Source organism: Montipora capricornis, chromosome 9, assembly GCF_036669925.1.
Source record: "Montipora capricornis isolate CH-2021 chromosome 9, ASM3666992v2, whole genome shotgun sequence".
Taxonomy (NCBI): domain Eukaryota; kingdom Metazoa; phylum Cnidaria; class Anthozoa; order Scleractinia; family Acroporidae; genus Montipora; species Montipora capricornis.
The window spans coordinates 44,138,309-44,163,308 of record NC_090891.1 but is presented as its reverse complement, the minus strand read 5'-3'; the positions used below and the strand labels follow the sequence as shown (position 1 = coordinate 44,163,308).

General features: G+C 40.3%; 3 protein-coding genes across 3 annotated transcripts in view; 2 read left to right on the top strand and 1 right to left on the bottom strand.

The window, feature by feature from the left end:
• Nucleotides 1-15,275, bottom strand: part of LOC138015799 (uncharacterized) — a 24,625-nt gene extending 9,350 nt beyond the window's left edge. Inside the window, exons 1-8 of the mRNA XM_068862910.1 lie at nucleotides 15,109-15,275; nucleotides 12,179-12,247; nucleotides 10,015-10,066; nucleotides 7,564-7,844; nucleotides 4,072-4,178; nucleotides 2,353-2,439; nucleotides 1,452-1,556; nucleotides 1-50 (exon numbers count right to left, since the gene is read on the bottom strand). The exon at nucleotides 1-50 is cut by the window's left edge and continues 31 nt beyond it. Of these exons, the coding sequence (XP_068719011.1) occupies nucleotides 1-50; nucleotides 1,452-1,556; nucleotides 2,353-2,439; nucleotides 4,072-4,178; nucleotides 7,564-7,844; nucleotides 10,015-10,066; nucleotides 12,179-12,247; nucleotides 15,109-15,241 (884 nt within the window). The 5' untranslated portion in view covers nucleotides 15,242-15,275. The remainder of the gene's footprint in view (nucleotides 51-1,451; nucleotides 1,557-2,352; nucleotides 2,440-4,071; nucleotides 4,179-7,563; nucleotides 7,845-10,014; nucleotides 10,067-12,178; nucleotides 12,248-15,108) is intronic.
• A 3,927-nt stretch (nucleotides 15,276-19,202) lies between these two features.
• On the top strand, nucleotides 19,203-19,853 carry LOC138017639 (uncharacterized). Its single transcript, XM_068864669.1, has one exon. The coding sequence runs from the start codon at nucleotides 19,203-19,205 to the stop codon at nucleotides 19,851-19,853; it is 651 nt and encodes a 216-aa protein (XP_068720770.1).
• A 266-nt stretch (nucleotides 19,854-20,119) lies between these two features.
• Nucleotides 20,120-21,669, top strand: LOC138017638 (uncharacterized). The gene is made up of 2 exons (XM_068864668.1): nucleotides 20,120-20,445; nucleotides 20,550-21,669. The coding sequence occupies exons 1-2, from the start codon at nucleotides 20,120-20,122 to the stop codon at nucleotides 21,667-21,669; spliced, it is 1,446 nt and encodes a 481-aa protein (XP_068720769.1).
• The last annotated feature ends 3,331 nt before the right edge of the window (nucleotides 21,670-25,000 follow it).

Genomic DNA, 25,000 nt, shown 5'->3' with positions numbered 1-25,000 from the left:
CGATACTGATGAAACAAGGCATCACTGACTTGTCGACAGTCGTGGATTACCTGTCAAAAACATCACACCATAGGAGCAGCTTTAGGAAGATGAATGCAATTATGAAGTACATCAATAATTCATGAGGGTTGCAGCCAATGATCTTTCTGTATTCAGGTCAGAGCCACAAAACCCTCTACATTTGTAATCCTGTATAAAGAACCGCAGGGGTAGTTTGCAGAACGCTGAACCCCAAATGCCAAACACAGAGTTTGTGCTGGATTTTCTCTATAAAATTCCAGGAGTATTCAAGGAGTTTTCAAGAGCCAAAAATTGAGTTTTCAAGGAGTCTTTATAAGAAGATTTCTATGCCATACATAGTGTTTCAGTGTTTTCTTTGCTGAAAAAGCCTACTTTGATATTCCTTACCACATCCAGCAAGTGCACCATAGACATTTTAATTTTAGGTTTTAATGTTTCACTAATAGTCAGTTTTGGGCTCAGATTTTTGAAATGTCTCTTTTAACTTAGCATGATGCAATCTCAACAATTTTCACCCAAGCAAAAATCAAAGACTTTTCAAGCAGTTTTCCACAAAATCTTGTTTTCCCAAGGGCTTTTCAAGTGCCTGTGAAGTCCAAAATTAAATTCTAGGGCTTTTCAAGGACTTCAAGGAGTTGCACGAACCCTTCAAACATCATACTGAAATCGGTATTTTGATGATACAATGTAATAACTAAAACAACTTAAAGTTAACCATTTTAGAAATCAGGGCTTAGACCTAATTGCTGCAGAAATGCACTACCATAATTGAAAGAGAACCATTGGGCATTCAGCACTCCGCAAAATATGCCTGCCATATCAAGTCCTTAATTTTCTTCCTTTTTGGCAGGTTCTTAGTAACCCCAGTTATTATCATCTTCGATTTTGTTTAGCTTTTTGTCAAATTATCATGAGCATCAGTGTCTCGAAGTGGGAGGAATTTTCACGAGTGGCGAAGCCCCAAATACTCATCACCATTCCACTCGAGGCCAAACAAAAGATTCATTTGTGTGTGTTCAAATAATTCCACCATAAAATATCCCGTCAGCTACCCGGACTAGCATTTTATGTGCTTTGGTATTATTAAGCCCTATCGTTTCTCATCCTTACCCATGGAGACTAAATTCTTTTGATTTGAAGTCTTGACAGCTATGCCAGCAGTTTCGCTTCTGTCATTTCAACACCTTGAGAGTTGGTCTAGCTCACCCCACTGTATTGAGCAGATCACGCAGTGGTTTCACCAGGCAGTTGTTTCACAACATGCCTCCTTTCAAGGCATTCAGAATATAAATTTTATTTCTACAGCCTCTGAGGTCAAAGAACTAAGGTGCCTTCACGTAAAACCTGTCTTCCAGATTCCAAGAGTGAGGGACTTCACCAAAATGTTACAACGATTTAAATTATAGTAACATATTCTCGTTATCTCATACCTTCAGGATATCACCACTTTCTAGAATGTCCTGCAGCCCTTCATCAAAACAAGAAGCTCCAAGAACAAGGATGTCAAACAGGTAAATAACCTTGCTACAACCAACCTGAAATTTCAAACCAGCTTAATTTAGCAGGCAACACTCTGTTGTATACGAAACAGCATTCTTGAGGCCTTCTGTTTCCTTTTTCAAATCTATTGCTGTCCTAATGTTGAGGCAGTGATTGACTTTCAGGAAAAAACCTAGGGTCCAGCTGGCCCCTACGTTTTCAGATTTGGTCCCCAGCTCAAGTATTTGAGTCGCCAAAAACGTTCGGCCCTTTGGGCCTTATACCTTTCAACAAAAGGTAAAATGCAAGCGAAGCTGAGCCGAAAATCAGAGGGCCAGAAATGGGTAGAAATAGATGCAAATTTAAATGCTGGATAATTTGACTTGAAAATAAATAATTGGACAAAACGTTAATTGCTAACAAATTCGATTATGACCGAGTCAACTGTTTCAGACATCATGATATGATATCCACATTATTTTATATACTCTTGATCCTTGGATATGCCTTTAATTCGCAAACCCTTCTCATTCTTTCCCTCATTACTCAATTTGACGATCAATTTGATCAAAAGGAGATCAACAAACATCTTTCACAGTCTTGTTACCAGATCTGTACTGTAAGTTTGCATCAATAATAATATTATTTTGTTTGTTCCAATTTTAGGCTTCTAAAATGTAAAGCTTGTACTTAAGTACTAAATGTCAGCCCTTGAACCAGGTTTGTTGTGAGAAGAAAGGTGAACTATATCTAAGCTGCAGGTGATTAAAACAATTTTATTAAGATGCCTATTAAAACACAAACTGGATTGTTAAATTACAGTAAGTGGGTCAAATGTATTTTTTTACTTACAACAAGCCAACAAAGTTTTCCGTATCTGCCTATGTTGACCCCTTCACACCCAATTCCAATGACCCGTTGTTTGCTGACAAACTTGACCTGGTCATAATAAAACAATTTGTTCATCAAAAGTTACAAAAAACTGATTATTCAATGAAGCTACCTCATTTAACAATAAAAATAAATATAGAAGAGACACAAGGGGCCAATTACATGAGCCAGGCCAGCCCGGTCAGCCGTGCTGGTCAGGTTTGCTGGGATCAGTTTCAGCGCGGTATTAAACCTCGACATGAGGTGAGGCAGCCTGGCTTGGGCTAAATTTAGAATATGCCACGTGAAAAAAGAATGATAAGAAAAAGAAGAAGAAGAAGAAGAAGTGGAGAGACATTTGTCTCACTAAAGTGTTATTAAAATTCGCCATTCTACAATTTAAAGAAGCCTTAAGATTTTGCTATCCTTTATTTAAACATAAAAACGACAATTCTTTGGGCTTTTTGCTCGAAAGTGGAGTAAAGTGGTAAACACGGAAAAATCACAGCCAGGATCCCGACATCGTAATGCCACAATCCTAGCTAACCGGGCTCAGACGTGCGAGGATCTTGGCTAAACGAGCCAGACTGCTTAACCAGGCCAGTCCAGCTCATATAATTGGCTCCTAACAAGGGATTTTTCTTTTAAATTCAAAATGAAGGTTCCTGTCAGCAATGGCATATTATTTTTTACTCAAAAAATTAAACATACAATAAACCTGGAACAGTCAAATCTGAATCTGTTTTTCAAGGCAACGTAAACATTTGCATGTAGACAAGAATTCTTCATCCTAACAAAATTAATGATCTGGACCATTAATAAATACGGTATGACGTTTTTCAAATGAGCTTGGCTGGTTAAGATTGCAGCCGCTCAGACCAGATTTTGGCAAGCAATGCTTTCTCAGATTTAAAAAAAGAACTAGGCAAGCAGACATATTGTTAAAAGTGGCTAGTCTACCTAAGGTGTGCAAAATCAGTTCTTTATTTACTTTACTGATATCTATTAGTTGAAACTAAAGTTTTGAGGTGCTTTTAAAGACAGGAGACCAATCAAACTTTTAATATCTAAGGGCATCCCCAATGACTGACAAAATCATCTGGCATTAGCCAGAATAGAAAATGTTACATGTAAGTGGTGCCAAAGGTTTAACCAAAAAACATAGCAAATCCAGGAATTATTTCAATATGGGCCAGTACCCGACAAAACTTGACAACTATTTCACTTAAACTTGCTGCCTACTTTTAATTAACCCTTTCACCGCCAAAAATGCAAATTGACACTTATAGATTTTACTTTGTCTAACACCAGAGGATTTTACTCGTCAATGGGGAAGCCCCTCAGCAGTGACAGGGTTAACATTGAGATATATAATATCACCCCAAATTTTATGAGACATGAGAAAGATGCACCAAACAACAAGAGCCTTGGATCCACCTAGCTCTCTTCGTGAAAAAGCAAAACAACTTTCCTTCAAAATGTGGAAAATTCAATTTAAGAGGACCAAATTTAAAACATTGCACACAGGAGCAAGCCCCTGGACCCCTCTGGAAGGTGTGCCTAATCGGCACTTGTCGTCTTTTCTGCGTCTACATGAACTCCTGAAATTTTGCTACCTATTGGTACTCCCAATCTTATAAAAAAACTCTCTTATTGAAAAATTTATACTTCACAACATGATTTACAGAACTAAACACTTACCGCTTCTTCGAAGGCATCCCCAAAGGAATCAATAACAGCAGTTGCTGGTACCTGGCCAGGGCTCATATTTTCTTTCTCTTCTTCATCCGAGAGCATGTCAGACAAATCTAAACCGCAATTAATCATGACAAAGAAAATGCAATATATCTTGAGGCATCTCTCCTCATTATTAATGAATCCCTGTTGCCGACGGAAACTGACAATCCAGCACTTTGTCAAGCAACTGATATTCACCAGGCCCCTCTGTATACAAGTGTTTTTTCTGATTGTTACAAGATGGACTTGGTGAGTATTACAAGTAGTTCCAAACCTTGTTCATATTTTCCACAATAACCTAATTTCTAACCCATGAATTTTACCATTATGGTTTCATTAATCTCGAATACAGTGGAACCCCGTTTATACGGTCATCAACAGGCCTAAACAATTTGGCCACATTAACAGGGTGGCTGTATTACCGGGGTAGGGTTAAATTCATGACTAAAGGGCCGTAATGACAAATATGGCATTCGTACTTCCAGAACAACTTTTCTCTTTAATAAACAACAGGTCTGGAATGTACTATGTACTGTAACAGTAATTGCAATAAAATACTTGAAACTTTGCTCAGTAGGTAAAACACTTAAAATAATTGTTAAGAGTACTGTACGTTCTGAGCCTAAATCAAAACAAGAAAAAATGCTTCCTCCAATTTTGCCTTATGAATCGACTTATGTCAAACGACGGGGACATACTCCCAGCTTCTGAGGGGACGCTTATTTATTTCGCCTCGTACCTCGCTAGAACAGTTAAGCATAGTACTATAAAATTGTATCTCTCTGCAGTTCATAATTTACACATTTCCTGTGGCCACTGTGATCTTGTTCAGGGAAAACTTCTCTTGCAAAAGGTGCTACGGGGCATTCTTCGTTTCCAGGGCAAGTCTCATATCCTTCACCAACCCGTCACACCTGTTGTGTTAGCAGCAATCCAACCAATTCTTCGTACCTGGTTAGGGGAGCGGGACTTCACTATGATATGGGCTGCCTTCACCTTAGCCTTCTTTGCCTTCCTCTGTTGTAGCGAATTTACCTATTACGGGATCTCCCAGTTTCGCCCCCGGTTTGATCTGTCTGCCGACTGTGTATCATTTCATCCTAGTCAGGCTTGCCCGCAGCAAATGTCCGTTCTCCTTAAAGCTTCTAAGACAGACACTTATCGTCAGGCCCACACGCTGGTTATTGCGTGTTCCCCTTCACCAATTTGCGCAGTTACTGCTTTGCGTAATTATTTTTTGGCCGCCCGCCCGCACGGGCCGCTTTTCTATTTCCACTCAGGTCGTTTGCTTACTAGGTCTGCCGTTGTTAACCTTCTTAGGGATGCGGCTCGACATGCCGGTCTCCCCTACAAGTCGCTAAAAGGGCACAGTTTTCGCATCGGCGCCGCATCTACAGCAGCTGCAGCGGCCTTGCCGGACTGGTTAATTAAGGTCTTAGGTTGCTGGTCATCGGATTGCTACCAGCTTTACATTTGCATGCCTCGCAACGTTTTACTGTCAGCTGCGCCGCGTATGGCTGTCGTTTCGTTACCACTATAGTTAGTTACTGCTTAGTTTGCGCTTGGGGGGATACATGCTTTGCACGTATCAGTGGCGGTTAAGTCTCGCAGCGACTTCCCAAAGCTTCGGTGGTTTTCATGTTATGCCATTTTACGCTCTCTATCTGCCTTTGTTCTTGTCCGATCCAGCACGTGGCGGCGGAGTCGGCTCGTAGTCCATTATAGCACGACGCTGGCCGGAGATTTAGCTTGTAGTGCCGTGGAAAGTTAGGCTTGTATATCATTATTTGGCTTTTACCGGCCTACAACTTGTCTGATCCGGCACGGTTCGCCTCATGTGTTGGGGAGATAAGTTCAGGCTTTTAGTCACGCTATGGAAGTCGTCTGTTGCGCCGATCGTGGAGCGGTTTCCCCCCCTTTACGCCAACATTGTCTCTTGATTGTAGTGTGTCTCAACTATAAATACCCGCGGGAACTGCGACATTAACTTTAATAAACAGCAGGTCTGGAATGTATGTACTGTAACAGTAATTGCAATAAAATACTTGAAACTTCGCTCAGTAGGTAAAACACTTAAAAATACTTGTTAAGAGTACTGTACGTTCTGAGCCTAAATCAAAACAAGAACAGGCCCAGCTTACTATGCTTCTAAAAAATGGAAGCCGCTGTAATTACCCAACCAAACTTTAGACTTTAGTATCAATCGTGTTTTTGATGAAAGCGCAATTACTTAATCCCTCGAAATTTGACTTACTGGCCCCAGTTGTTCAAAAAGTGAATAACACTATCCACCGAATAAATCGCTATCCATTGGATAGCGCAATTGGTTTCACTATTACTTATCCAATGGATAGTGATTTAACCAGCGGATAGCGCTATCCATTGTTTGAACAACTGGGTCCTGGATGTTACAGTACTAAGTGTTAAGATTATGTTTGTAATGAAAACAGGGGGGAGTGTTGCTGACAGTACTTTGTAAAGTAAATCGGCTGTTCAATCACCGTGGTAGTTACAATGGTCAATGAAATTAGTGTGTTACAGGCATTTTGGTTTTCTATTAATGGGGTGAAATTATAAAGGATTCTTCTGTTTGGGATTTAAAATAATTTGTGGCCGTTGGCCGTATTAACGGGTGACCGCATTAACGCGGGTTTTCTATAAGAAAATGTATGGCCGTTTTGCTGGGCCAAAATTAATAGGTGGCTGTAAGGCCAGGTTCCACTGTACATCTTAATTTCACAGCATCTCACTGTTAACCAAGTCACTGACGGAATAAAGAAACCCCGAGACCGTACATGTACACTGTGTCTGTTCTGAATTGATTTGTTGATGACAACAATCCCAACACTAGGATAAAATATGCACTCTCATTGGTCAATAGCTGTGTTTAGATGAGAGTATGTACTAAACAGGACTGTGACGTTGCACAAATTTTGATTGGCTATGTGTTGTCAGATGAGTGTTTTGATTGGCTGGTAGGAAACATGAGCATGTGTCAAGAAAATCTGTTTCAATCAAGAAGTAAAAAAAACCCCAGCATTTTCCTTCATTTGTTGAATTATTTTTGAGAAATATTTTATTAAAGCAAGTTATAGGACTTTTTCCGTCTTTACATAGCCTCACCTAAACACTTGGGGAGTTGGGAGAATTCTCGAGAGTTATACAAATCCGAGGTGTAGTCAAGGGTTTGCATAACTTTCTTGAATTCCACCCACTCCCTTTCGTGCATTTTCCTTCATTTTTTGTTGAATTATTTTTGAGAAATATTTTATTACTGCAACAGAGGACTTTTTCTGTGTTTACATAGCCTCATCTAAACACTTAGTGAGTTGGAAGAATTCACGACAGTTATGAAAAACCGAGACAAAGTCGAGGGTTTGCATAGCTTTCTTGAATTCCCCCAACTTCCCCTCTTGTTTAGACGAAGGCTTAAAAAGGATGATTCAGTGTACTTACATTTTTCAGCTTGAATAGGAGTTTTCTTCAACAGTCTATTGCCCTCGTCACTGGCATCTCGAGATAATGATCCACTTGAAACTTCTGTTTTCTTTACTCCTAATTTTGAGTTAATGCCAATGCCAGCATCGAGAAATGCCTTTCTAATTCCCCGGTTTGTGCTATCTACAGATCCCACACTCGATTTCCTTAATGCTGGCCTGTTCTGATCGGTACTCAAACTTTCTCCCTGCTTTTTTGGCAGATCTTCATTTTCTTTCGTGTCATCATTATTCTTATCCCTAAGCAAAATAAAATAATAATATTCAGAAATAAGTACTGTGGTCTTGAGCACAATCCAATAACACTATTTTTAATTGCTGGATATGTTGTGGTTCAATTTTGATCTTTCTTTGTCTGATGTTCATTATCATAATCTGAAACATAGGAAAATAATAATATTCAGAAATAAGTACTGTGGTCTTGAGCACAATCCAATAACACTATTTTTAATTGCTGGATATGTTGTGGTTCAATTTTGATCTTTCTTTGTCTGATGTTCATTATCATAATCTGAAACATAGGAAAATAAATACCAAACCAGGATTTAAAAGATTGAACCAAAACAGATATACTATACTGAAAATGAATGGGTTACAATGAAAATAAAAGTTCACTTTCATTATGCTAGGAAGGGTTTAACGGTACTGATCTATTTGACTATCTCATCAAATTGCCATTTAACCCAATTGACTCCTAAATTGTCCCCATTGACGAGTAACTGTTACATTGCTTGGCATTAGACAGAGTAAAATCTAATAATAAGTCTTGCTCCAAGGGGTCAATGAGTTAAAGGTTTCTTAAAGTGGATGTAGGCAAATTGTCAATGTCACCAGGGCTTGAAATTGCGACTCAATGGTCGCTAATGCGACCAAAAATTGAGTGCTGGAGACTAGATTTTCAGCACTGGTCGCCAGCTGGCGAATCACGTTTTGTCTGATAACCCAGGATAAACAGTAGACAACTGTTGTTTTTGAATCTTTTACGATGAAATCGTTCGGAACTGGTACATGTAGCTAGGACGCGACTCATCTTTCTTACTCCATTAAAATAATGTATAAATACTACAAGAAAATTGGTTTCTCACATTGTTAATTAATAGCACAAATGTAATTCGATACTACGATCACCGTGTTTACTAGGCGTCATATTGTTTCAGCGGCTTCATGGGGTCGTGGGCGCACTTAAACACCGTCTGCTTCTTGCCGGTTACGTGAATTTTACGCCCGGAAGACAAAGATTCGGCAAGAAGGTTAATTGAAAATTTAAATCCATCGTCAGTTGTGAATGCTTAAAATGTAGATTTAGCCATATTACCGAAGGACCTCCTTGGAACTAGCTTGATAACATATTGATAATGAACCTGGACACCGCACAATGAGTTTGAAATTTGCATGGAACCTTCAAAAAGCAACCTGTACCCTTAACGTAAAGTGGGTTGGAGAACTTGTCCCCTCTGTTAGAAAGAAAACACCTGAAAATTTGACTGCCCAAGGTGATTAATAAATGGAGATAAATATCGGTAGAAAAGTACGTTAAGAAACCAAGTTCAATTCCTCTGACTCTAGAGGCTACTGAAACCGTATGCGAGCCGCCCCTTTTTATTTTATCTCGGAGACTGGTACAAGCATTGTGGTTGTGTGGGGGCCTAGGCCGAGTAATTATAGTATTGCGTTTAGTCGCGATAAAGGTAAGTTGCTTGCCACGCAAGCTGTAGGAGAATAAAGAACTACTTCTTGAAGATCGAGGTGAAAAGCAAGGATAAAGGACCCATGTTTGCCTTGCTATGGAAAACATGGATTGTGCTTTGCTCCATTTCAAATAACCTTAAAGGACACCATCGCCAAACTAAGCCAAAAACAACAATGGCTTTAGAGATTTTTCTCGTGCTGTTATGTTTTTTTTGTGCTATTTAATAATAATTATTATGACTTTCCTCGCATGCAAAGTTGGCGACCAAAATTTATGATCTGGTGACCAAATTTTCCCCATTAGTCGCCAGCTGGCACCTGAGCAAAAAAGTTAATTTCAAGCCCTGGGTCACACAAACATTGACAAGGTCATCAAAGTTGTATTTCTCTTTTGGGACAGAAGTACAGTAAGATCACACTTTTGAGTGCCATGTTAACAAGAGAAGAGAAGTCCCTATAACATTACACATTCTGTACATGATAGATGTGGCACTATAATTGCACAACTCCAAAACATATTAATAATATTTGTCACATAATACATTAACACATTGACTCCCAGGGGTTCCCCATTGATGAATAAAATCGTCTGGTGTTAGACAAAGTAAAATACTAAGTCTGGCCGGTCCAGGACAGTTTGGGTGTCAAAGGCTAGGGTTAACATAAAGTCTGACTTTAATCTAGTCTTTGCAACAAAGGAATACTACCGGTATATGCCTACCGTGTTGGTTGGCTGTTTGTATTGTTGTCTTTTGGTTCATCCAGTAGCTCCACTAATGAAAAAAAAAAAACAATCAAAATCACTTGGAAAATAATTTGAGCTTAAACTGAAACTGAGTCAAAAGTAAGGAAAAAATAGAAACATGTTGAAACATTTTTCTTCTCATCTTCTTGATTCAAGGATGTTCACGTGAAAATCTTCCCACATTGAAATTTGTTTTGTTTCTCGCCAGAAGTTAGGTCATAGATTGCTTATTTCAAAAATGAAAAAAAATTGGGGGGTCACTGAAATTGTTTCGGAGAAAAAGGCAAGGGAAAAATGCCTTTAAGTTAATTTCGATAGATGGGTGATCAGAACGAGATGTAGCCTCATTTGCTCATCTGTTGAAAATCATAATTAAAATTAATAAAATGTTAGAGTGAAGGTTTCTGTTCACAGAAATATAGGAGTGGGATTTTTAGATAACTGAATGCGGCTAGGGATGCCGTAAACAGTAAAGTTAATCCGCTACGAGCGTTTTCGCAAGTGCTACCCGCTGTAACTGTTGTCGGTAAAATCCGGACTCAGGTTGAATCCGTTTTTACCTGGGTTGAATATGCACTCTACCTCATTTTTCCTGGGTTGAATATGCACTCAGATGAATTGAAGTAGATTGAATAGAAAAGTAAACAATGAAAAGAACTTTGATGGGTTGAGCGTGTTCGTCACCGTAGTGTAGTGGCGAAGACACAGAACTATACACCTTGGAGGATCCTAGTTCGAGTACAGGTAAGTGCATAGTACAGTTCTTTGTTCCTTTACTGAGTTGTTATTTTAAAGCTGAATGGATAAGTGTATGAGTACATAAACCGATAAGATGATACGAAACATTAAGAAGATGTGTTGAGATGCGTAAGACAGAGCTTGAGGGAAGGTAGAGGTGTTTCCAATCCTTTTTGGGGGGTTGATAGGTGCTTTAAATTAGGATCACCACTTTAACCTAAGTAAAAAACAGATTCAACCTGAGAACGGATTTTACCGGCAACATAACCAAATCCGGAATTCACAAAACAAGGAAAGAAAAATAATTATAAAAAAAGATAACTTCTGACAATGTGATTTTTTTCATTTCATCACATTTTGTAGATTGTAAGAAGAGTATTAAGTGATTTGTGTTTTAAAAAATAGGGGTCACCAATGATCTAAATGAGTAAAATAATTATTATTGATGTGATGTTGTGAAGCTCTTGGAAAATTTTGTTTGTCACGTTTTTGTATGACCTGTTGAGGAAGGACTGGACCGAAGACAGGACCGATCATACCCTGGTCACAGAAGTTTTTCGTGAGCAATGAGAGAGTGGCGAAGCAGCAAGAAGAAAAAAATATCAACCAATCTGAGCTTGAGGGTCAGATCCTGACCCTGGCATCTGCATGAAAGTGAGATTTGAGTCCAAGGTAACCAGAGGTTTTTCTCCTCTCGCCGCTTCGTGACTCATCTTCGCTGCTTCGCCGCTTCGGCGCTGTCTCGTGGATCAAGAAAAACCTCTGGGACCAGGGTAGATTGATCGAATCATGAAAGGTTTTAATTTTTAAAAAAATTTTCTCGAGCATGGCAACAAAGTTTCAAGCTGGTGTCATCTTTATTTGGTTAGCGCATTGCCCCTCATAGCCCTCATGCTCATCTTCTGGAGGGTGGTTTTTGTGAAATATAATCTCTGGCCGTTTCCCCGTAGGTCCACACTATTCAAGTGGATGAGGAAGAAAATATAGTTCTCCTCTATTTTTATGAAAGTAAAGGGAAAGAACTTCAAAAACATGCATTCATTTTCAACTAAGGAGTTCGTAGTGTAAAAAATAACAGCCCCAATGAGTACATGTAGCAATATTCAGCGATACTACACACCAAAACATCTAATAAACTACTTATTATCCAACCTTTTTCCACTAAATTTTTAGGAAATGAATCGTAAACAACCAAGAATGTGTGACAGATTTGTGCGTACAAGGCAAAGTCAGCAACTAAACTAGTCAAACCAAATCTCTACCATACAATAACCAAGTGTACAAATAATGTACAGTGTACAATATTGTGGGATATTTGTACTCGTTTCTTGCATTTTGTTTTTGTACAATAACTAAAACAGTTGGATAATAAATAAGATAAATTTTGACATTGCTTACTTACAGTTATTCAGCTCATGACCAAAGAAATGATGGAAACCATGAAGCGTACTCCCAGTGCTACAGCAAACAACTAACAAAAGACATGAGATGACTATAATGATAGCAAACGATGCAGATCTGAAATGCAACACATGTCTAATATGAACTGTTACTTAATTCACCCAGGGCTGAAACCTTCTCCATGTAATCGCCACTTTTAAATTAATTTTAAGAGGACTTCTTTCAGAACCCCAGCTGAAATTCTCCATGTAATCAGGCCCTTTCATGGTGTAATACCTACTGCATTTCATTCCCTGCCCAGGAGTGGATGGGTTAACAGGGACATAGTTTCGGAGTGGATGTAGAGCTTGCTAACCCATTAACTTCTAAACTGTCCCCTAATGACGAGTAAAATTGTCTTGTGTTAGACAGAGTAAAATCTACTAAGTTTTCACTCCCAGGAGTCAATTGATGCATTTCAGCATTTCAGTCATTGCATTTCAGCCCAGGCTGAAAATCCTAGCCCAGTTTCTGAAACCAGGCTAGGATTTTCAGCCCAGACAAATGGGATGAAAAATCCATGTAATCAATATAATTTTTTCAGCCTGTGCTGAAAAAGGAACGTGAGCATGCATCAATGGATTGCCGCTCAACAGCAAAGGCTATGTGAGAGGGAAGAGCAAACTCAAGGGAGAATATGGCAAAACCAGTGAAATTATCAACGCCTATGTCCGCAACATTTTGGAGCTCCCTGTCATTACAAGGCCCGATCCAAAGAGGGTGAACGCCTTCTACAAGACCTTATAATTGTACAACGTACAATCGCTGGAAACTCTGGGCAAATTAGAGTGAGTAAATGGGATGGCAAGGAGCGTTAGACCTCGACAAACTTAAAGGGATTAAGGTTGATTTCGTTAGAGGCGAAGCAGGGTGGCAAGACTGGGATTTACCTCATCTAGTTTTAGCTCCAAAAAAATGGAGAGATATCAATTCATTGGGGGAAGATGGTAGCAACGAGAAGAGATTTCTGGCACAAAAGGGAATGCGCTTCAATTGCACTGGAACTAAGCTCTGTGTGGCCGATTGCAGGAGTAGGTCAAGATGCCAGAAATGTGGTAAAAGACACCATACATCTATCTGCACCCAGGGAGATCAACTTTTGACTGCAACGGCTACCGGTAACAAAGAATGTGTGGTTTACCCGATTGTCAAAGTGAAAGTGGAGGGAATTCTGTGTCTGGCACTCCTTGACACTGGAGCCGGGAGCTCTTACCCCTCAGAAGCACTTTTGAACAAGATTCCTAAGCGCACATGTACCTAAGAAGTCCGAAATATTTGCTTGGGTCTACAACACGGCAATTGGAGCTTTCGTCAATTACCGTACAAGCAGTAGATAGCAGCACAGAGTTAAAGGTTGATGTCACTAAAATGGAATGAAAGGAGTTACTTATGGTTGACAATCCAAATTTTAAGAAGATGATTGAATTGTACATTCACCTCCAGGGAGTCCATATGGACGACAGTGATTCCAAACCTCACCTGCCAGTCCACCTTATCTTGGGCACCAGTGAATATGCGGCTATCAAAACAACAGAAAGACCTCGAATCTGTCGTCCAGGAGAACCAGTTGTGGAGAAAACTAAAATTGGGTGGCCCATTATGTCGCCAGGGGGAGAAATTGATCACTCCAAAATGCTGCTCACCCAAACAAATCATATTGATTATGAAGAACTCTGTCGATTGGATGTTTTAAGGCTAGAGGACTCTCCGGAACATGACCAGCAGGCGGTCTACTGGTATTGCGAGGTACATGTATTGCAAGGTCATGGGTTCAAACCCCGTTGAAGTCCTGAATTTTTCAGGCTTCTCTACACAATTGCAAAAATTGCGTTGATAACTGCGAGGATCATAGCTCTACTTGATTTCATATCTGCAATTCATATATGATCCATTTCATATACAGTATCATTTCATCGTTGATGAATTCATTCCTCACAGGAACATTAGAACCCACAAATGACCAGCTACCAACGTCAATGGCTTCATAGCTCAGATGGTTAGAGCGTCGCACTGGTATCGCAAGGTCACAGGCTCAAACCCTGTTGAAGTCCTGAATTTTTCAGGCTTCTCTAGTAAACGCAATTGCAAAAATTGTGTTCATAACTGCGAGGATCATAATAGCTTCACTTGATTTCATATCCACAGTTCATAGATGATCCATTTCATATATCATTTCCTCAATAATTATTAGTAATGCTAATGAGGATCTCAAAGATGATGAAGGTGGCTCAGTTAGTTGACCACAAGGCTGTCAAATGGGAGGTTGGGGTTCGAAACTCAGCTGGATCAATGCTCAGGATCTTAAAATACCTTAGGAGAAAGTGCTGCCTTCATAATTTCGGACAAGGATAAGGACAATAACCGTAGGCCCCCTCTTACAAATATCCTGGACGTTCATACAGTTCCCCGTGGGATGTCCAAGAACCCACACACTATTCGGGAAGAGTAGGGGATGCAGTCCCCTGTGTTGTAACTGTCCTGTTCTCTCCAACAGAAGTGGCCGGATTGGCGTTACGTCTGTCTGAAGGTTTATGATAGATGAGGTCACGTCAGCAAAAACATCCATAAGTCAAAAAGGGACTTTGCCGAGTGCTGAAAACGTAGATGTAGATGTCGATAATAACATACTACTTCATAATCTGGGAACAGGACAAACGTTACTAACCGATTCATTGATCCCAAGTGCTAATGGTGAAGACCAGGGGTCTCACCATTGTGCAACAAAAGATAACGTAGTAAGCACTCAACTTAAACATGGTGGAAATGCGACTTCCGGTAGATTTTGGAGAAAATCCAAGCTATCGCATACGTCAGGGTGATTCGTTTTTCGATAACAATGGAAAAGAATTAGAAGTACAATGGGCTTGCACGAAAATGAACTAAATTGCTTACCTTTAGTCAACGTAAGCTTTCGTTTCACCACGTCAATAGTGTGCACCGTCCCCTCGTATTCGCCTTCGCCAGTTTTTATTCGTAATCTTGCCCCGACATAAGAACTAGCATTTCCATCTCGGTTGTTCGCCATGCTGGAAGTGTTGTGATGCTCAAGTCTGCTAAAGTACATAAGAAGGTATCATACATGAAAACATGCCTATTCCCTTTCGTGTGACCGTTTTTTTTTCCTGGGGGGTGGTGGTGAGAGGGAGTGGTGGATACGGCTCTTACTACTCACCACACGATTCATGTCTGCCTCTTCTTCAAAGCGAGTCTAGGAGCGAAGTTTTGGTTTTCATTCATATGTACTTAAGGACGTTCGCGCCCAAAACGTTCCCACGTACAGATTTTTTTTAAACTTGCCTCGCAGAAAAGTAATGATCTACTTTTGCCAAAAAGGCAAAAAAAATGGGGGGTCACCGTGCTCGTTTTCGAGATCATGAGGTGCATTTTTAGAAGATTGCGTTACTTTAAGACGATCTTAGCTTACAACTGTCAACAATAAAAAAGCTACATGAGTGAAATTTAGATCAGGTAAACGTACTCAGTTCAACATAACTAATATAACTAAATTAACCTTTGCAACTGATGTCTTTTTCTGAGGTGAAATAGACCTTGAAAAACCATACATATTAGTCTAAGAAAGAAAACGTCGGTCGCACGAGAGCATAAAAGGCCAAATATTTGTAACTTCTCACGGACAGATTTTTTTTGTTTTTTGTTAAAATGGACAAAATCAAGAAAGGAAGTGATCTACGGAAAGAAAAATGGGGGTCACCGAGCATTCAAGAGAGTAAAATCGCTGCGAAGTTCTCAAAGCGATTGTCTATTCGCACTGTCACGCCATTGCGTGAAATTACCGAGAAGACCTGGGTCCACAGTTATCCCATGATGCCACATACTTTCATGTTCCATTCTTGTGGAAGATTTTTGCGCCTTTAGCATCATGTTTACCTGCGTGGTCTACGATGCATGACGAGTGCGTGACATGTGCGAAAAGATGCGCAATAGCAATGGGCGCAAACGTCCTTAAACTCGCTGTGAAGAGGAGGCAGACATGAACATTGGAGGCAGCGAAAATTAATCACGTCGTATAATGTGGGCGAAGTAGTCAGTAACGTTTTATTGCTTTGTCAGCTTAACTACGACAGTCAGAAAAATGTATATTGAAAATCAGGTTTCACGGCTGACACCGAATCATCCGATTTCAGCTATCATCACTGATTTGCACTATCAGAACAAACAAACCCATTCAAAAGGACCTGAAGCAACAAAGAAGAATAGAAGTCGCTAATGAGCAACTTTTCCTTTTTTTAAGTGTGATTCCCAGTGGAGATTTAAATTATATAAATGTTCTGGCAAATTCAAAGTAAGGACAGGCCAGAAGAACGCAGGACAAGATTTTTGACTTCGTTAACGCAAACTCGAAGAAGCAATAAACGACTTTTTGAAGTGCAAAGACGTCTCCTACATTGGCCTCGCAAATCAGTCAAAAGTCTTCCTCAGTATTCGTCACACCAGGCCTGGAAGATTACTTGACCCGTTTTCACGTCTTCAAGGATACAGCAAGACACTTACGCCACGGAGGCGAAGAAACCGGAATTTCAAATAAACTGCAATGGCTGCAAGAAACGCCTTTAAATATCTTAAAAGGTAATAATTACTAAGTGAATTAAAGAGTGTATAAGAGATTTCAAGACCTTTCGAGTCAAGATTAATGAACTGTGGAGGAACGGTTAACAAGTATTAGGGTGTGGCAATCAGTTACTGAAGTCGAATGATTTAGTTCCCGAAGTTTATCGTTACTTGTTTGGCTTATTCGAATGCTGTTTCTATGAAGAAGTACATTTTGCAGGAAATACGTTTCAAAACGTGAGAAGATTATAAAAGAAAGAAGAACGCCAAGGAAGTTGAAGCTATTATGATTTAAACATGCCTCCTAAAGCCGATATTAACACATTGCTCGCCAAGCGTGACGTTGCAATCAAATCATTGTATGAACTCTTTGAAGAATTTCAAGTTGTATACGGCATAGAACCAGAATTAGAAACCTTGGAGAAAGTTTACAAGGAAATTGAAACGAAATTTAGAACTGTAAAGATGCAATTAGAAGTAATTTCTGACAAAATCATCGAGAACGGAATTTCTGAAGATGAAACGGTTGTGAAAGCGCATGAAAAAGTTGGTGTCGAAGTTAAAGAAATGTATCTGAAATGTACGGCCAGTTTCGTAACATATCAAAAGCAGTATTCTAAAAAAGGGAAGATCTTGGAAAATCAAGCATTGGCAATTGGTCAAATGAACAGTGCATTAAAAGAAATGGTCCAAGTATTGGAATGCAAAACAAATGATAAAAGTCATGGTTTAGAGAAAATTTCGGTGCCCTCATGGGATGGCCAAAGGCGAACATACAATACATGGAAACACGAATTTACTCACTGGATGAAAAAATATAATCAAGACAATGACGAACAATTACGAAGGTTTCGGAAAGCCTTGCCAAAGAATTGGTGGTCAGATCAGGTTAAATCTTGTAAAACAATAGAACAAGCCTGGGAAATCCTTGATCTCGAATTCGGAAACAAAAGAAAGCTAATGGATGACCTTTTGAAGGACATTACGGACTATAAGCCCGTAAGAAGTGATTCAGAGTCACTTTCGCGCTATGCTACCAAAATAACAGCATTTGTAAACGACATGAATGATAGTGGATGTAATGTAGATAAGTCTGGTGAAGCTCCGTTTGTAATGTCACAGTTACTTTCCAAACTGGACCCTAAAGATAACGCAGAATTTGGACGAGAAATGTTTCGTGAGCATCGCAAAGAAAATGCAAACAATTTAATCGCATGGCTGCATAGAGAAGCTACCCTTCGTTCAAGAGCGGGTAGAGAAAGGCGAATATTCGAGAGGAAGGAACAACGCGCCGCTAGCAACGTAATGGAGAACGATGTCATTGAAGAATTGTTCCCCCTGGGCTGTCAAACAAGACACCTGCTCAGAGCCTGCCCAATATTCCAAGGGACTTTAACAGTTGACCAACGGTCGGAAGTTGCGCGTAGACATAACCTTTGTCGCAAGTGCCTCAGAACCTATCACACTAATGAATGTCGGAAGCCCGATGGAACTACATGTGACCAATGCACCAGACGACATCATCGTTTTTTACATAGTGAGGCCCCAAGACCATTGAGTGGACACCGGAATGTCGGTAGAAACCAGAATAGATCTCTCGCATCTGGCAACCGAGTCACGATGAACAGGCAACTTCAGGTTATCGACCCCTCCCAGAGTCAAGAACCAGAAAGAAACGATACAGAAGAATCACAGAATACCTCGGCACAATTCGTAACAGATGTGCGTGGGGGATGCGCCATTTGCCCAGTGCAAAAGGTCAAGATAGAAGACAGCAATGGAAACCAACATGAAGTTCTCGCCATGTTGGACAGCGGTTCCAATACAAGCCTACTCTCAAAAACCATTGCAAAGAAACTTAACTTGAAAGGAACGCAAACACATCTAACAATGAATCTTGCTGGTGGTCAACAAAGATCAGAGGGATCGGAAATTTTAAATGTTGTATTGCGGTCTCTCGCGAACACAGCTGTTAAGAAACTTCTACAAGTGTATTCTGTCAAGAAACCATGCAGCTCTGCCAAAACATTATCACGAAAAGGAGTGGAATGCTTCCCTCATTTAAAGCCTATAAGTGACCATCTTCACCTTTCTGGGGGAGCTATTGACCTCCTGATTGGGACCGACTTCTAAGATGCTTTCATCGATTTATATTCAAAGAATGGCGAAAGTGGAGATCCAGTAGCCAAACGAAACCTATTTGGATGGTACGTGATTGGTCAACTCGGTGAAAATTCCGTGAATCCATCACGTGTGACGTCAGTCCATGTTGGAAGCATTAGCGTCCTAGACGACGTAAAGACACTCTTCACACAAGATTTGATGGGGGTGAAACCTACAGCACTTTGCACCTGCAGTGACGAAACTCTTAAAGAAAACCGTCAAGTTCATTCAAGTCCGTCACAAGTTCAACACAGATGGTTGACGGTCGACTTCAAGTGCGAATGCCCTGGAAGTTAACTGGACCGCCCAAAAGGAGCAATTTCGACATAGCACTTAAGAGAATGTATTCAACAGAAAAAACATTCATCCGCAAAAACTACTACAAAAATATAGAAACAGAAATCGAAAGGTTGATAGAACAAGGATTGGTGACCAAAGTTCATCCAGAGAAAATTAGTCACGTAGAGCCCGAGTGGTATTTGCCTTTACGGGCAGTTTTCACACCTGAAAGGGCCACCCAAATAAGTCTCGTCTTCGATGCATCTGCCAAGGGGCATGAAAACCTATCCTTAAACGACTATTTGGAGAAAGGTCCTAACTACATAAACGACCCCAAAACAATTCTCTTGGCCTGGAGATGGGAGAGCCTCGCATACACCGGTGACATTCGAAAAATGTTTAACCAAGTGCTCATCCACCCTGATGACCAGGTGTACCACAGATTTCTATGGAGAAAGGAGGCGCAAGGTCAGCCGACGGTTTACCAGTGGCAACGCCTGAATTTTGGAGACACGCCCGCACCAGACATAGCCATCAGTTGTGTCAACACCCTCGCAAAGTTAGCAGAACATGAATTTCCAGAAGCGGCAAAAGAAATAAGAGAAAACTCTTATGTGGAGACATAGGAGGACCAAAACATTGCGGAGAAGACGCTAAACGCATTACGAAAGAGATTGACAAGATTCTTGCAAAAGGAAAATTTGAAATCAAGGCATGGAATTCTAATCATAAATATGTTGACCAAACCAAAGAAAAGTTCAGCAGCTTCCTTGGGCACAAATGGGATAAATCTGAAGTTACGATTTCATTCGCGAAATAGGAAATTGAGACCGTGAACAAAGGCTTAACCAAGAGAAACTGTCTGGCTTTCGTAGCACAACTCTGGGACCCAATGGGATTTGTGTCCCCAGTTTCCATCCAAATGAGAATTGCTTTACAAGAGCTGTGGAGTATGGGTTGTAGTTGGGACGAACTACTGCCGGATGATCTTCAATGGAAATGGATGAAGAACGTTCAAGTACTCAATGACCTCCTCAAGTACGAAACCAACCGAAAACTTAAGCCAGACGACGCAGACGGGATGCCTGAAATTCATGGCTTTTGCGATGAAGGGGAGGAAGCATACGGTTCGGTCATCTTCCTACGCTGGAAACTCAAAGATAACAGCTACGCCTGTGTCCTGATCCTGGTAAAAGCGTTGGTGGCACCATTAAAGAAGTTAGAATTTTCAGTACCATCATTGAAGCCTTAAAGTTTGCTAATATTGAAGCATGCAAGAAAGTTTTCTGGATTGATTCCCGTACAGTTCTGTCTTGGATTAGAAATTCACCACGAAAATTCAAACCATTTGTGTCAGTAAGAGTGGCGGAGATCCAAGAAACTGTGGATGTTGACAACTTTAGATACATTCCCTCAAATCTCAATCCAGCCGACGCATTAACGAGAGGTATTGACTTGGGAAATTTGGAAAACTGGACGAAAGGACCCACGTTCCTATTTACAGAATACGAAGAAATTCCATCAAATGAACATCAAAACCTTGAGTGTGGAAATGATCACGACATCTTGAAAGAAATGAAAGGCATGACACCAAAGAATAGTCTCAGAAAAGAAGAACAACACCCAAAGAGCTGTTGTGTTGCAGCTGCGCTTGATTTCAAGCCAAGGAACCCCACTCTGGAAAGTTTGTTAACAACATGCTCCTCATTCATAAAAGTTAGAAAAGTTCTCGCTTACGTTCTAAGATTTGTCCACAATTTACGCCAAAAGAGAAAAGAAACAGGAGCAATATCGGTAGAAGAACTTCGAAGATCAGAGACTTTCCTGTACAAATGGGCTCAAGAAAACCTGAACAGAAAGGATGTTGGAAAGTCATTGACAGCGCGAAAAGACGACCAAGGGATCCTGCGTGCCCATGGACGATTAGAGAAAATTCGCACATTGCCAGCCGAAATGCGGAACCCGATCATCTTGCCGCACAACCACAGGATTGTACTCCTCCTTCTCAAACATCTGCACGAGAAAAGAGCCCACTGCGGCTACAAGAGCCTCACTTACGAGTTAAGGAAAACGTTTTGGATCATTGGCGTGCGGAGCATTGTAAAACACCTCACAAGAAATTGCATCGTTTGTCGCAAGTTACGACAAAGACCTCTTCAGCAGTTGATGGGCCAGCTCCCAAATACACGCGCAGAAATTGAGAAACCAGCTTTCGCCTGCACAGCGATAGACATGTTCGGACCAATACAGATCCGACTAAGTCGCAAGACACTGAAAGAAGCACAGATTATCATTTTTGCATGTATGACCTCAAGGGCTATTCACTTAGAGCTGGTTACTGACCGAACAACAGACGCTTTTCTCATGGCTTTCCGTAGATTTGCATGCACAAGAGGTCATCCCGCTGTGTGTTGGTCGGATCATGGAACCAACTTTGTCTGAGCTCAGGATTACTTAAGAGAAATTTGCAAACAAGAGAATAAAACGTAAACATTGCTTCGATCTAAAGATCTCCACACCATGGGGGAGTGATTTGCACTATCAGAACAAACAAACCCATTCAAAAGGACCTGAAGCAACAAAGAAGAATAGAAGTCGCTAATGAGCAACTTTTCCTTTTTTTAAGTGTGATTCCCAGTGGAGATTTAAATTATATAAATGTTCTGGCAAATTCAAAGTAAGGGCAGGCCAGAAGAACGCAGGACAAGATTTTTGACTTCGTCAACGCAAACTCGAAGAAACAATAAACGACTTTTTGAAGTGCAAAAACGTCTCCTACATTGGCCTCGCAAATCAATCACATTGATACATCACAATTTTAGCTCATAAATATTGTCTTCCATAATTATCTATTATCGCAATTTCAACAAGCGCGAACTTAAAATCTTACACCTTGACTGGGAACATAAGAGGTTCGCAAAGAATTGAAGGTTATATATGTAATTTCCTTAACTGATTATAGGATGCCGTCCAGTGGTTAGGGCGCTTGCCTTGAGGTCCAGACATACCGGATTCAAGATCTGTCCTGACCACTCCTTGATCCTGGCACTCCCTGGCTGCACTTAGAGCGGTTATCATGAGTCACACTTGCCCCTCAATGACATTTTTCATATTTCGAAAGTGAATTTCACGTGGACGTCAATCAAAATGGTTCCATGACAAATTCAACTGCAGCCAAGAGAACAGGACTATTGTCATGGAAACATTTGATTGACGTCCAGCTAAATTTTACTTTCGATACGTGAAAAAATGTTGTTTAGAGGCGCGTGTGACTGATAACCGCTGTAAAGCCAACTGGTTTGCCTCCAGGCTAGTTGAGATCTCAAAAGATGCTCTTCTGTTCTGTTGATCCATTGGCCTCAAAACCCCTCCATGAGAAGTGTTCAATTAATTATGAATGTATTATTACATTTTCAGACCAAGAGTGAATTAAATAAGACTGTTCTTATGGCATACAACTAATTCCAAAATTGCCGCGATTTTAGTATTCTTTTGTTTGCTTGGAAATTAGCCCTTGTGGCCTCGGAGGCTCGAAAGGGTTTTCAGCTGAGCGCGCGCGCGTAAGCCACACACGCAATTCATGATTCTTAATTAATAGTTCACCGGAAATAAAGAAATACCGCTGATTTCGCTCACCTTTCTAGAAAGAATATAAACATACATCTCCTATTCACGGAAACTACGAAAATTTTGCACAAACGATTTGATGGTCACTTAAATCTGTTTGTGTTGGCCTGTAGCTCCACTCGTGTGTGGACTCGAATGAGCGGGTGACGCATGCGTAAATGCTGTTCTTGTAACCCCTTCATTTTTCTTCATTTTGCAACTTTACTCGTTTGTATATCTGCTTCCAGACAGTAATTTTTCTTTTTATTTTTTGCATGTTAACTTAACTTAATTTGAAATTTATTTCTTTTAAATTTAAAAAAAATCCGTAGGTGAAAAAAAAGTTAGAGACCTATTTCAAAAAACCGATTTTTGTGTAAAACTGAGCTAAGATTTTTTTTAAATTTTAAATTTAGAGCGAGTTTCAATCGAGTGTCTTAAAACCAGAACCAAAGTAATTACTTTGACTAATCAAAAAGGACGGAGACAATCCAGTAAACCAATCAAAACTCGAAGTAATTACACGAAGCCGTAGGTTTTGGTTTCACTTCTGATTGGTTGAAAAGTGGCGCGAGAACTTTGAACCAATCACTGAGTGAAGTAATGCAAAACCAAAGCAATTCGCTAATTACTTTCAACACTCAATCGAAAATCGCTCTATTAGAGATTATTTCTAACATTATCAGATGACGCTGTATGGGAAGATTTCACCGTCCCGTTTTCTCAAAAAACACAATTTATGCTGAATTTTAAGGCTCAAAGAAATGCCTTATATCGTTGCCATGGTAACGGTATTTTGAAGGAAAATGTGAGGTGAGAAATGTATAATGGGTACTTAATATCCTGGCCAGATTCCGTCTTGATATGATTACCCTAACTATATCTAAGGGGAGAATATGTTTATTTCTTTGAAAAAAGGAAAAACTATGTCGAGCCTCCTTAAGCTGAGCATTCAAAGGATTATTTAACCTTGAACGAGGCAGCAGGGGTTAATTCCCAAGCAAAGAAAAGAATACTTAAATGGTGCCATTTTGGAATAAGGTGTTAGGGTGGGCTCCCCAGCATTAGACTGTTCACAGTCCCCTATTTTCCCCTTTCATCGTCGGGATCCAAAAAAAATTTTCCCGCCGTAACCCCTCTACTTCCCGGAATTCCCCCACCCACTCGGTAGTTATGTCGCTCTCCCCAGCTTGCGCTCGCTGCAAAAAAAAAAACAAAGATAACGGCAGTTTGTGCTCGATCCCGAAGATCAAACGGGAAAATAGGGGACTGTGAACAGTCTACCCGAGCATAGTCACAAATGAGTCTATTTTTAGAATACCCGTTCTCGCGAAAATTAGTTGTCAGAGCAGAAGAAACACTCTTATCTAATTCACTCTTGAAAACACTCATTCAAGTGCGTCTTACGTCACCGGATTTTGGTGAGGAAACGTCATCAGTAACCATTTCTTCCGTTCACCTCAAGTTCAAACAATCTAAAAATTAATCAAGCCCCAATTGCTCAAATCTTAGAACTTTATCCATGGGATATGTCACCATTCGTAGTCTAAAACATATAATCCCCGATGAACATTGGCTATGGTTTTGGTATAAGGGTTTACTGAGATGTGCAGGCAGGTAGTAAAAAGGAAAGATCGGCAAATAGATGAATTCGAAGAAGCTCCTCCTGTTGTTTATTAATCTTTAGCGAAAGAATGCCTCCTCGTTGGTAAGCGAAACCCGGGTTCGGCTGCCATTGGAAACCAATGGCGTGTTGGTGAAGCCATCTTTGCCCGTTTTACGCGACGCCCAGCATCCAGAAGTGAGATTTTTCCTTGCCAATTCACATTATCGCATATACTCTTTTCAAGGTGACGTACCCCAAAAGTTTGCAAAGAGTTGCAGTGAATAAGAAAGGTCCATTTCCGAATGCGGTGGATTGTTCCAAAGGCTCCCGTAGTCAAATGGGATGGCTATCCCCTGGTGACAAGACAAGAGGTTTTTAAATTAAGGACAACTCACAACTGATCGTTAGGGTTTCTTAACCTACTATTTTTAAAAACCAAGGTTTATTTAGTCCTTTGGTAAACAGAAGCCTGGTCTTTTGCCGCTAACCCCCGACGCAAATCTAATCAGTAATACAGAATCGCTCAAGATGCTAGGGACCTTTAGATTCTAGGACGAGGAC

Bases quoted from the DNA above. Each gene is read 5' to 3' on its own strand.
- LOC138017639 (XM_068864669.1), top strand. From the start codon at position 19,203: ATGGTTGACGGTCGACTTCAAGTGCGAATGCCCTGGAAGTTAACTGGA.
- LOC138017638 (XM_068864668.1), top strand. From the start codon at position 20,120: ATGGGATTTGTGTCCCCAGTTTCCATCCAAATGAGAATTGCTTTACAA. The intron at 20,446-20,549 runs GTTAGAATTTTC...GTCTTGGATTAG, and splicing joins TTGGTGGCACCATTAAAGAA to AAATTCACCACGAAAATTCA.